General features: G+C 42.9%; 1 protein-coding gene across 2 annotated transcripts in view; it reads left to right on the forward strand.

The window, feature by feature from the left end:
* Nucleotides 1-12,246, forward strand: part of CCDC187 (coiled-coil domain containing 187) — a 45,966-nt gene that overhangs the window by 24,649 nt on the left and 9,071 nt on the right. For both annotated transcript variants that reach the window (XM_087753304.1, XM_087753305.1), the window contains 12 exons: nt 720-826; nt 1,241-1,351; nt 2,292-2,395; nt 3,034-3,167; nt 3,702-3,847; nt 3,979-4,160; nt 5,232-5,319; nt 6,158-6,334; nt 6,431-6,609; nt 9,813-9,997; nt 10,559-10,671; nt 11,210-11,378. In XM_087753304.1, coding sequence (XP_087609430.1) covers nt 720-826; nt 1,241-1,351; nt 2,292-2,395; nt 3,034-3,167; nt 3,702-3,847; nt 3,979-4,160; nt 5,232-5,319; nt 6,158-6,334; nt 6,431-6,609; nt 9,813-9,997; nt 10,559-10,671; nt 11,210-11,378 — 1,695 coding nt within the window. The remainder of the gene's footprint in view (nt 1-719; nt 827-1,240; nt 1,352-2,291; nt 2,396-3,033; nt 3,168-3,701; nt 3,848-3,978; nt 4,161-5,231; nt 5,320-6,157; nt 6,335-6,430; nt 6,610-9,812; nt 9,998-10,558; nt 10,672-11,209; nt 11,379-12,246) is intronic.

The raw sequence follows: 12,246 nt of genomic DNA on the forward strand, positions 1-12,246 counted from the left end.
GAGTGGCAATAAGCCATGCTCCGGGCTTTGGGCTTAGAATGGGAATTGCTCCCCAGCCCTTCTCTTTCCTGGCATAGGCCCTCTTGAGTCCTACCTCTTCCCCTCTCCCCGGTACTTGCAGGATGTTATGCTAACAGATTTCTTGACAGGATGTAGGTAGCGACATTTTCCTTCTTCAGATATGGTAGAAGAAGTAAATGTATGCAGAGAAGCTATTCCAGGAATAAAGGCAGACATCAGATTCAGGCGGCTTCCAAAAATAGGCCCAGGGAGGATTCAAAAGGAAAACGCAATTAGGGACAATGTATATATTCCCGCTTCCCCTTTTGGTGATCTCTTGATTAAGTTTACGTATTATGACTCAGGCATGTTTTGAGAAGTACAGTCAGGCCTGAAATGCAGCAAAGAATGCTGAGAAGCAGATGCCCTGGTGCCCCATTGAAAATACCACGATACTGTTAGATTGTTTACAAGGTATCCTGGCCTCAGCGGTGACCCAGCAAGTCAGCCCTGCTGGCAAAACACTTAGCAAATGCTTAAATCCTGAAAAACTGTGACAGCATAGAACACATTTTCAGGGCAGCAACTGGAATCTGAAGGGATCTGCATCCCCTCCCTCCCTCTGGTTAACTCTGATACTTTCTTCAGCTAGTACCTATTAAATGGAGCACAGATTTTTTTAATTAAGAAGTGCTGACTGTTACCATCTATTTCCTAAGCTTTTGCAGGTGAGGGAGACCCTAGCTGCACAGAACTGGAAGAGAAACACAGGAGCCATCTGGACAATTTGAGGCAAACCTCCCTACTACTGGCTCACAAACTGAAGGTACAGTAAGCAACCTATGCAACAAGCAAAGAGCAATTCAAGTTCTGCTGTCCCAGGTAAAAAGGTGCTAGCTGTCCCTGGGTTCAGGTGTGTTTAGGCTATAATCAGTTGGCATCAGCTGACTATGCATCAGGTTTATAAACCCTGTGTAGCTGTAAAGGAGAGGTGCTAGCCTTAGTTTGTTGTTTGGAGATCCTAGTTCAGCTACTGGTGGGCAAGAATGCATCGCTCTGCTGAAGCAAGCGCTTGTACTGCCTTCCAAGGGCAGCAGGATGCGACAGGAGCTGGCTGCACAATGGCACAGAAGACCTGTGCTGTCTTCTCTCAGAGTTCACTGCCCTTTGTCCCCTGGCTTTGAGAAGTCATGTGACTTTGTTAAAAATATCGTTTATAGCATGTCATTTCCTAACACAGGTCTATCAGCTCCAGCAGAAACAGCAGCTTGCAGTGCTGAGGGAGAAAGCGAAGCTAGAGGTTCAAGAAAGCCAGAGGTTTTTGAGTGACCTGCTTCAGCACAATTCTGAGGTGAGTTGTCATTTCAGATCCTGTGTTACCACTTCTGGATTCAGCAAAATGTTCCTCAAATCCCCACTGTTCTGTTTTTCACTTAGAGTCCCTTAATCAAAAGGGGATTTTTAAACTGATAAAAACTGTAGATCAGGGTAACTTTTTGGCAGTGCCCAGGCCTCTCAGGTAACAGACTCCCTTAGGCTGTCATTTGGACTGTTGATCTGAAATCGCTTAGGTACTGCAGCCTTTGCTGTCTATGGCTGGTTTTGCTGTAAAATCAAGACGAAGGTTTTTAAGTCCTCAAGAGATAATTACTGTGATACTTGCTCAGACATGAGGGCCTAGTGAGATGCTGATCTTGATGAAAAAGTATCCTTAAAAAAAAAAAAACTAAAAAAACCCAAAAACTTTAGCATGCTGTTTATTTGTTGTTTACCTTCCAGCCTCAGATTCTGAAGTCAGCTAGGAACTGATGGACTTGAGTGTCTATTTGTTAGAATAAGAATTTAGCCCCATATGCATAAACACAAGCTCAGACCTCATGTGCAATTCCAAGCTCTCATTACATCGTTGAGAGTATTTGCTTTGGAGGATACTTTAGCTCAATTAATGTCTCCCAATATGTTTGAACAGCTCAGACAGAAGTGATCTCTGTATGTTGTTTTGGGTTTTTTTTAAAGCCCTTAGGATGAACACAGTACCCTGGCTCCCATGAAAGCAGCTCTAAATACACAACAGTTTGTGAGCTGTTGTACTACCTCACTTCCATATGCCCACGTAGTTTTTTCACTGTGAGTAGTAGCCAGCTCATTAGTTAATCCAACTCTTTAGGAATTATTGGCATATGAAAAGCATTATCAACAATGAAGGGCTTTCCCAAGAGGATGAGTGAAGAAGGCTTAAAAGTCCTGCCTTTCAAATGGATCGTTCGGGTCCACAATTTCTGTGTTTACAGGAGTGCAGTAGCTCCAAAGGCAGGTATTCTTCTGTGCCAAGACTGGACCATGCAGAGCGAATGTGGAGAGGATACCAACTGGAAGGTGACAACGCAGCTGGCAGGTACGGGAGGCAGTATACATCGAGGCACTTTGGTTTAGCCTGTGGTTTGACTATATGAATGACTTGGGGCTCTAGAGCATTTGCACCGTGCTGTTTCTAAAATGGATGTTCATTTCAAGTCATTTAAGAACAGCTTACATGGCTGTCACGTCATCTTTAAGACTATGGCCTGTTTTATTCATTCAGATCTCTGCTGTGAAGCATCCAACTTTGCAATACAATCTTTCTACTCTGATTTATGCACAAACCATAGTATAAACCCCTTTCTGATGTTGTGGGAGATTTTGCCTTTTTTTAAAAGGTAGAAGCCCCTTTGAAATTTGTGGTGAAAATATAATTTTCCTCATTTTGCTTTACCATCGTATACCTTGGTATGAATAAGAATATTGTATGTGCACACTTTTATGTTCATTTAAAGTGGCATAGATTAGAGACTTGAGAATTGCTTCTAGAGTCACAGATACAATTACCAGAAAGGCAACTTTGCACAGGTAAAACTTCCAATATTGCATAAAAATGAGCACCATGCTCATTGAAAAAGATTCAGCCTCCACAGAGGACTTTGCTATGAAAGCTAGGAATTGAAATAGTATCTCTGACTGCAATAAGAAAATATTTTCTTCCTCTCTTGCCTTCAGTAATCAAGAGACGCATACACTGAAAGAATCTGCATTGAAGACAGAAAGAGATCACAGTCCAGTGGATCCCAAAACAGTGGGAGAAAGAAAACCTCTGGGAGGAAGGGGTTCATATTGCTCCGAGCTTCAAGAAGGTGAACACTAAGTCAAGGGATTTGGTGGTATTGGGTAAACACCACCGCTTTCTAGCATGGCGTGAGAAACAGTGCAACATCCAGGGGCTGGAACACATAATCACAGATTTCAGTAATTTGCTAACTGATTTTGAAAATTTTGACCTGGATACTTACATTCATTATGCATATTTAAACCATAGCGATCTCCCTTTCTACTCCTCACCCTTCTACAGAAAATAATCTTGGGAGCTGAGAGTTATTTACCCTATATATAGGCCCCCTTTTTTTTTTTTTTTACCTGTTTACCATGATTTCACTTGAAAGTGAGGTTAGTGTTCACAACTTGCTCCTGTAGGTGAACGGCTGTGGGGTGACTCTCCTCAGGCTCCCGCTGAGGGCAGCGCACAGGCCTGGCTGCCAAATCTTTGCAAAGGCACCTTGAATTCAGGAATGGATGCTAACTCATGTACTATGGGAACTGGTTTTGAGGTCTTTTTTCCTTCTGTTACAGAGAAATATTTTACTTACGGTGACTTTAAATCTTCTCCTTAGGATCTCTGCTGGCAGAGCACAGGGAGCCACTGCACGACCATCAAACTTTGAATCTGTTGTCACCTCTGGTGAATCTGCCCCATGGGGAGACTTGTGCAGGGGACGACTCTGGAGAGAGCAGCCAACAAGCCAGTTCTGACAGCCAGGTAACACCAGCTCTCGTACTAGTGTGTGGGGTGTTTGGTTTTTGGGGGATTTTTTGGCTTTTAGTCCCCATGTCGAACTTGTCACCCGCACAGCACTTCTCCAATAAACATGATGTCTGCTCTGTCCCCAGTGGAGTGAAGTCGGCCGGCACTATGGAGGCTCCTTCTGCCATTTCAGCTTGGCCATGGCGGAGCAGTGTCTGAGGGGAGAAGAGCTGCGAGCTCGACACCAGGCTGCCCTCCTCAAACTCCGCAAAAAAGCTCTCCGGGAGAAAGCCAGGGCCGAGCTGGCCTGGCTGGGCCACCAGAAACGGTGAGGGGAGACGTGTTGGCAAGACACCACAGGCCTGCCCTGATGGGGACAGGTCCTTCAGCAGGAGGTGGAGGTGCCGCTGCCTGCTCAAAGGAAGAAAAACTGTCCCTGCTCAGGGGAAGAGAGCAAATATAAAATCCTTCTCTTACAGAGTAAGTGCAGGTAGAGCAGGAGAGGAGTCTGCAGAGTTTTATTCTCTCCAGAGCGCAGTCGAGGTCCCTACTGCAGCCTCCTTCAGGTGTGGTGTGAGCCCCTCCTCAGCACTGACTGGGCTGAAGCGCTGTCCGGGGCGGTGCGAGCCCCCTGGTGCGCGGCGTCCCTCAGCGCTGACTGGGCTGAGGCGCCATTGGGGATGGTGTGAGCCCCCCGGTGTGTGGTGTCCCTCAGCGCTGACTGGGCTGAGGCGCCATTGGGGATGGTGCGAGCCTCCCGGTACGTGGCGTCCCTCAGCGCTGACTGGGCTGAGGCGCCATTGGGGATGGTGCGAGCCCCCTGCTGCACAGCATCCCTCAGCGCTGACTGGGCTGAGGCGCCATTGGGGATGGTGCGAGCCCCCTGCTGCACAGCATCCCTCAGCGCTGACTGGGCTGAGGCGCCATTGGGGATGGTGCGAGCCCCCTGCTGCACAGCATCCCTCAGCGCTGACTGGGCTGAGGCGCCATTGGGGATGGTGCGAGCCCCCTGCTGCACAGCATCCCTCAGCGCTGACTGGGCTGAGGCACCATTGGGGACAGTGTGAGCCCCCCAGTGCATGGCGTCCCTCAGCGCTGACTGGGCTGGGGCACCGTGAGGTACAGTTTGAGCCCCCCTGGGTGCATGGCGTCCCTCACCAGTCGGTGCTGTGTACTGAGTGCTCAGGGAAGTCTGGCTGCCTTGGGAGAGGCCCAGGTGATATGGCCCCAGGGTGGTGAGATGTCCTCCAACTCTAGCAGAACTTTCTGCAGAGCCTTCCATAGCTATTGCTGCTTTGAGAGGAGCTTTGATCCTATCCCTGGCCTTGTTTTCTGAAGAGCATTAAATTCATGGCATTTAATTATCTGATAGTGATCCCCATCCTTCTCTGGTCTCCAGCTGTCTGGAAAACCTGCAAGATAGTAAGGGAGCCTCTGCCATGGCTGCGAAGCAGCACAAAATCCTAACAGAGCTGAAAGAGGAGCAGGTAAGGCTGCAGCAAGAGGAGCGGGATTTTATCTCCTAAACAGTGGGAGGGTGCAACACAGGGAGGTGCCTGGAGCTGCTGGAGCAAGTGGGGTTTGCTTTTAAAAATGTCACTGATGTCATTGCACATGCATTATTCTGCTTTGCTTCCTACATTCAGTGAGGTATTTTTTGTGCCAAAGTCAGCAGTCTGTAAATCTTAGAGAAAAGAAAACACCTTTTCCTTCCCCCCCCCCCCCCCCCCCGCTACTTCACTGCTATTGTGGACTTTTCTATTTGTGCCACAACAAACAGGTCATATAATGTAGATTTCTGCTGATTTATGCAGATTTATGCTTCTGATGTTGAAATATATTAAATTAATCTGACAGCTAATTTTATAGTCTCAATTCTCCTGCTACTGAGAGGAATGCTGGGCTCACAATTACACTTTGTAATCAGAAAATTTCTGTCCTACTCACTATGTAGTACAAGCCTCTCCTTTACTTCAAGGAATACCTATGCAAACAGAGTGCAAATCAGACGTATCCTGTAGTTTTGAATGGCCTGAAGATAATTCATTTCCAAAGGTCTCGCCTCTCAGAGACACCCCATCTCCCAGGCAGTGAAATATCCCCTTACCTGTCATTAGTTTTCACAGTTTCCCCAGTCAGCATTAGTGAAAAATAAAACTGCAAAATTTTTTTACAAAAAAGGAACAAGACCTGCATATTGAATTCTCAGGTTTCATGTTTTGTGAGTAGTATTGCCTTATGTTAAGAAATACTATACCCATTTTGAAATAGGTTTCTCTTTTATCTTAGCTCTCTTACGCTCCTTTCTGTTTCTGCTCTGTGTAGGCAGAAATCCAGCACCTGCAAAACATCTACAGGGCAGCCCATCAAGAAAGAAAGCTTTTATTAAAGCAGCAAAGAGAAATCTTAATGATGCAGCATTCAACAGCACAACTCCAGGAAAAACTGTATAATTTGGCTGGGAAGCAAGAGGTTACTAAGTCACAGTCACTAGATGTCTCGGTGGGTGTTTTTTTAAGTGGATAATAATTGAAATCAGAGGTGATGCTACAGCGAAGGAATCCAGGTGAAACCTTATGTATTACCATTTCCTTTTAGCTTACAAGGAGCCCGGCAACTGAAGAAGCAATAAAGCTGAAGACAGTGAGACTTATTTCTAGTCCGAAGTTATGCTCCTCCTTAGCAGAGTCTACAGCCCAGCCAAAAAGGCCTGATCTGTCAGGGAGTAGAGGGAGTTGTGTCCAGCTAAAGAATAAACAAAGCAAGAAATATGAGGGGTAAGTAAAACCTTTTCCACAGCAATAGCTGAAGATAAGAACCAATCCAGTGCAGAAGATGGAAGCAGTTATGTCCCATGTAATTGTGTGAGGTTTAAATGCCCCCAAGAGGGAGTTTTACAATGATAAGTTTCAAAAACCTCTGTGTTCAAGCAGTTGATGCATCAAGATCGCTGCTTATCATTCTGACCAGTATTGCCTCAGTGTTTATTTGTGTGTCCTCCATTTGTCCAACATACCATCTCATGTCCAAAACGGTAAGGTCCTCGGGGCAGAGACCACCTTATTGCAAGGTATGTGAACAGCATCAAGTAAATGAAGGTGTCTGGATCCATAGCTGGAGATCCTTTCCATACCACTTACTAAATTCTTCAGGTAGAATACATTCATCGCTTCACTATATCGATAAGAAACAGCGTGTTTATTTCAGATTTTTCCATTCTTTAAAAAGAAGTATCCTTCTGTGCGGAGGGAAAGTGTTTTAATGACATCTTGAATTTTACCAGAAAGTTGTTTGTGCCAGTATTTATACCAACTGTACTGTTTATCAGGGACTGTTTCTGATGTTTAAAAAAAACAAAAAACAAAACCAAACACCAACAAAAAAACCCCAAACCTCCTGGTGGTTACAGGGAGTTACATGATCTCAGTACTTCTGTATGTCACAAATATTAACTCCTTTAATAGAGCAAGTTAAAACTGAGCCTTAAGGCTGAAATTTAGAGAGACTGTATACATATATATCTGTCTGTGTCTATATACATACATATATATGTAATCATGTAGTACTGTGATCTGGGTTTCTCATTAGAAGTTGGACAAGTCTGTTTCATGCTGAAAAAAGCCATGTTGGTCTGCCATCATAAGCTTATTGCACATGGAAGGGGCTGTACTGGGTAAGAAACTATTTAATCCTGGGTGCAAAAAATGGAGCAACATTTGTTCCCGAGGCAGTTGTGCTTTCATTAGAATGGCTCCATGCTCTTGCATTCAGTGTCACAATCCTCTGTGCTTTAAGCAAGCCAGTCCTTGCAGGCTTCATATATTAATTTTAAACTCTGCATTTTTGTGCAAGCAGGTAAACGTATTGCATGAAGACTATCTGCACTATAAAATGTTAAGCAGTGCTATCGAAGTCTGTGGGACTGGGGCCTGTCATTGCAATGTTAGAAGAAACACAGCTTTGACATCAGGTCTAGGCAAGTTAATTTACATAGCATTAATAACCAGGATATTTTTTAATGATGCCACACAATTGCTAATGATAATTCGCATTTTCATGATGGCTTTTAACTACAGACTCAAAACACTTTCCAACTCTATATTAATTAAACTTCAAAATGCCCATATGGAATGAGTAGAAATGTATTGATTTAATTGGTGAAATTCACTCCTTTGTCATCCTCTGGCTCAAAGCCTATGTATCACTTAACCCCTCAGAGCAGGGTTGTGTTTCACTTAGGATTTAACCACAGAAGGCTTTTGTACTGTACGTGGCTTAATTTTACGCTTAAACTGAAGCGTAAAGGTGTCATGTAAAATGCCCCCAGTCAGAGGTAATTCAGGAGTTCAGCCAGGCTGTTCTGAGAAAGCACTGGCCTCCCGTTCCCCAGGCGCTGCATCCCCCTTTGCTCCGTGCTGAGCTGGCGGCGCTGAGCAGTGCAGATGAGGACCCAGCAGTATCCACACTGCTCAGAACAGCAGTCTTCCAAACCAGGCTCAGATGAACAAAAATCTAGTTTGCTTCAGAAAAAACAAACAAACACCAAATGCAGTTAAAGGCAAATATATATCTATATGAATTAAAAAAAAAACCCTTTTCATTCAGTGTTAACCAGACCTTTAGCAGACTGGTGAGCCAGGCTTGTGCATTTACTGAAGTCCCCACAGGGAAAGGCTTTCAAATAAATCCCTGCATGGAACTGATCTATAATTCATGGTGTTATTGATTACAAGCCACAGAAATCTTTAAAAGGTTTCTTGGCTGTGCTTTCACTTCTTATTACTGACAAGCCTGCTCATAGGAGAACAGTGAATATTAGCGTCGGTCTAGAGCAGACAGGGCCTGGTGCAACTCGCAATGCACCCAAACTCTGGCTGCTGCGTGATTGTGTATAGATCTCTTCCCTGTGTAAGAGTGCAGAGTGGTAATTATGCTATCTATCCACCAGTGCAGGTAGGTTCATATTTTATTCTGATCAGGAAGGTACCTAATAAGCAGGGCTGTAAGGAGATGGAAAGGGTTGGGAAATACTTTTAAAAATGAAAGGAAACCGAAATAATAAATAGATTACCGACATGCAGAAAAAGCTGCTGGTTTGGGGTTTTATTACTGGTTATTAAATGTTAGAAACAAGGAATACAGAAACTTGTAATTCTTATAAATGGACAAGCTTTTAGGTAAGAATTCTGAATTGGGATACTTATTTTGAAGTCCGTAAACATTAGTGGTGTTGGATACTCCATAGGCCTGCTTTTTTCACATTAAAAAAAAACTGAATAGGGATTTAGCTTCTAGTCACAGTCATACTGTTAATCTATGCAAGAATATATTTAACTTTTTAAACTGTTATTGTAATAAAAACAAAACCCAACAAAACCAAAGAAAATCCCACATGTAGATCACTTTTCTGAACAGAATAACTTACTGAACTGTGGATTCCAGAACTTGTACCCCTAATGGAAAAGTCTGTGAGTATGAATTGTGTTGCCTTGTGCTTTTGCAGTAAGGAGACTGTTTAGAAAGTTCAAAGTCACCATCACAATCAGTATTTGATGTCCCAACTGTCCACAAAGTTGCAATACTATACTTAAAGTGGAAAATTTAATGAGATCTGATAGTGTATCATTGGAAATGGAGGAGGCATACAAGTTCAGAGTATGACTCTGGTTTTGCCTTTTCAGTGCTGATTTCTTCAGTCTCCTGTTCTTGTCTATGAAGATTAGAAACCTGACTATATAAAATACAGTATCAAGTAAGAGGGAGGGAAATGGAGAAATAAATACACTATTCAGAGTGCTTCTGGCTTTACTAATTTGCTGCTTTATAAACATATGTGCATGTGAACACTTTACAGGTACTATCAAGCACTACCAGAAGCATTTAATTCATACCTTTATTGACCTCATATAGATTTGTCATGATTAACTTGGGAACATGCAAACAACTCCCAATCATTAATTCCTTGTCTAACTGTTTACAGCTTTTCTACTGAGAACAAGAAAACGCTGGTACAATACCAGAAACAGGCAGAGGAGTCCCCAGGTTTGGAGCAGTCCCTTGGTGTGCAAGGTCCTGACACATCTGGAACAGTGGCCAAGAAAGTGTGTGGTGCTACCAGTCACACCACAGGCTCGGTCTTTATGATTAAAGATTGCATAAACAGAGGTACCCGCTAAAGAAGGCTTCTGTAGCAAACCATGCTTGTGACTGCTTAGTCAAACTGAATGACTTGGGGCAAAAGCTGAAGTCTCAGCTGTCTTTGGAGCAGTTCAAATGATCTTTCAGAAGAGGACTGTCGAGCTAATTAGCCCATGAGAGAGAACTTGTGATGTTGATCTGTTCCTTGGTTACCTCCAGTGTGGGTTTTGGTACCAGGATCTGTTCAGGACTAGCAAGAAGAAGGTGTAACAAAGGTGTAAGTTGTTTTGTTGAGGTAGCAGCTACGCATAGATGAAGAAAGAGGGAAAGAGTGTAGAAATTTCTGAAAGTAAGCTTTACAGTTGCTACCATGTAACTGGATGATACGTGAGGTGATGACTGGATAAATAAGATCATTCAGCTTCTTTTGGTGTGACCAGGAAAGTGTAGGGCAAAATGAAGTTACTCAAACTATAAATATTTTCAAATAAGCCTTTTTGCCTGAGCTAAACAAAAAGTTATAGCCAAGTTACTCATGGAAAAAAATGCAGCATGGGAAACATTGTAACTTAATGTTGTACCTTTCAGAGCTTAATGCTCAGGATCATGTTTTATTACCTCTGGAACATTCAAATTCAGCTAGAATGGATGAACCTATATCCACACCCATTACAAGAGAAGGCAGAAAGTGTGCGTTTCTGGTAAGGAATCACCTCTGGAATTCCATTTCTGCCTCAAGAAATGGTGCCCCAGGTTATGTTTGTCTTACATAGGACCAGCACAAGACTCACTTGGCAGTTATGAACATCAGGTAGAAATCAGTCTTGTGTGTTGATTAAGTGTACTTCAGCTAAAGACTAAATTTTGACATGGGCTGGTTTACCACAACTTTGCTTCCCCTTCCATTTTCCCTGTTACTAACGAGTGACAATGTGTTTAAGCCATCTGCCGTGGATCAGTGCTGTGCTGCTCCAGGAGAAATGAAACCTGTCCCTGGAGTGGTAAACTACTACTTGCCCATAGCAGCTGCAGAGACTAGTCTCCTTCCTATTTCCTACACGGGTGACACAGCCCCAAAGTGGGTATATGTGCATAGGAGTCCATATGCACTTACATAGCTTAGCGTGAACATGTAGATTTAACCTCTGATCTCTTAACTATTCTTTGTGCCAGTCTGCCACCAGCAAAGTCCTTTTCTCTGAGGACATTAACTCTGCCTCCTAAATATTTACATTCCAGGAATCTGTGCTGGAGGAAAAGGCATTTATTTCAAACCCAAAGATAGATCCTAAAGACAATGAAGACATTAATCCATGTGACAGCAAGTTCACAGTGAAAGGCTTGGGGATGCTTTCTACTTTGTGTAACTTATGCCTGGTTCAGGCAGAAAATACTCTTCAAGGAACTGGTAAATCATATTTAATGCTATTATGTCCAATCTGTTTCAACCACTTCAATCAAACTTTAATCCAGACAGAAAGAGAGACAATCTTCTCATTTATTACCTAAGTGTCTTGCTGACTGTACCTAATATATAAATCTCTGCTAGGCAAGATGGTGGAGATCTCTCGAAAGTTTATTATGAGATATGATTATACTGCTTCCTCAGAACAAAATCATAACTTATTCTGATTGTGTCATTAACGACTTACTCTCTTTTGAGGCATTTAAAAATAATTTAAGGGTTTTCTTTTTAAAAGAACATAGATCAGTTGATGATAGACTTCGACAGGACATGCTGGAGTTATTTTTGTTTCCAGGTTTTATCCTCAGTTCATATTTCTTGCTCTCAGTAGGACATACAAAAAATAAAACTGGCTGTTATATATAAGCCAGTTATATCATTTATATAGTTCTGGGTATGCATCATCTCTGTATTATAAATATTTACATATTGTGGCAATATTTCATATTTGTGTTAATTCTCTAATGAACAATCTTTCAGCATTTACTCCTAGATACCATAGTGAGGAAGACTATAAATTTGTGTAATTAAGACTTAGTAACAGTGGTCTTGAGGATAGAAGTTTGGCATAGGCCAAACTAACTAGATCCTCAAACCTAGCTTTCAGCATGTGGACATCAAATTGCCTGAAATAAATCCTGTCCTTCAGGCAAAGAGAATTTTTTCCATGGACTGCAGTGGACCACAAGTTCACCATTAGTGTTTTGACTTCATTTTCTTATATTTGGCAAGGAGTCTTGTGCTGTTTCATTGCCTGTGCACTGACACTCTAGTAGCAAGGCTTAGATCCTTGTAGTCATGGCTACTTTGT

This window comes from Nipponia nippon, unplaced genomic scaffold (assembly GCF_047370975.1).
Source record: "Nipponia nippon isolate SJK-2023a ecotype South Korea unplaced genomic scaffold, ASM4737097v1 scaffold_16, whole genome shotgun sequence".
In the NCBI taxonomy this organism is placed as follows: Eukaryota; Metazoa; Chordata; class Aves; order Pelecaniformes; family Threskiornithidae; genus Nipponia; species Nipponia nippon.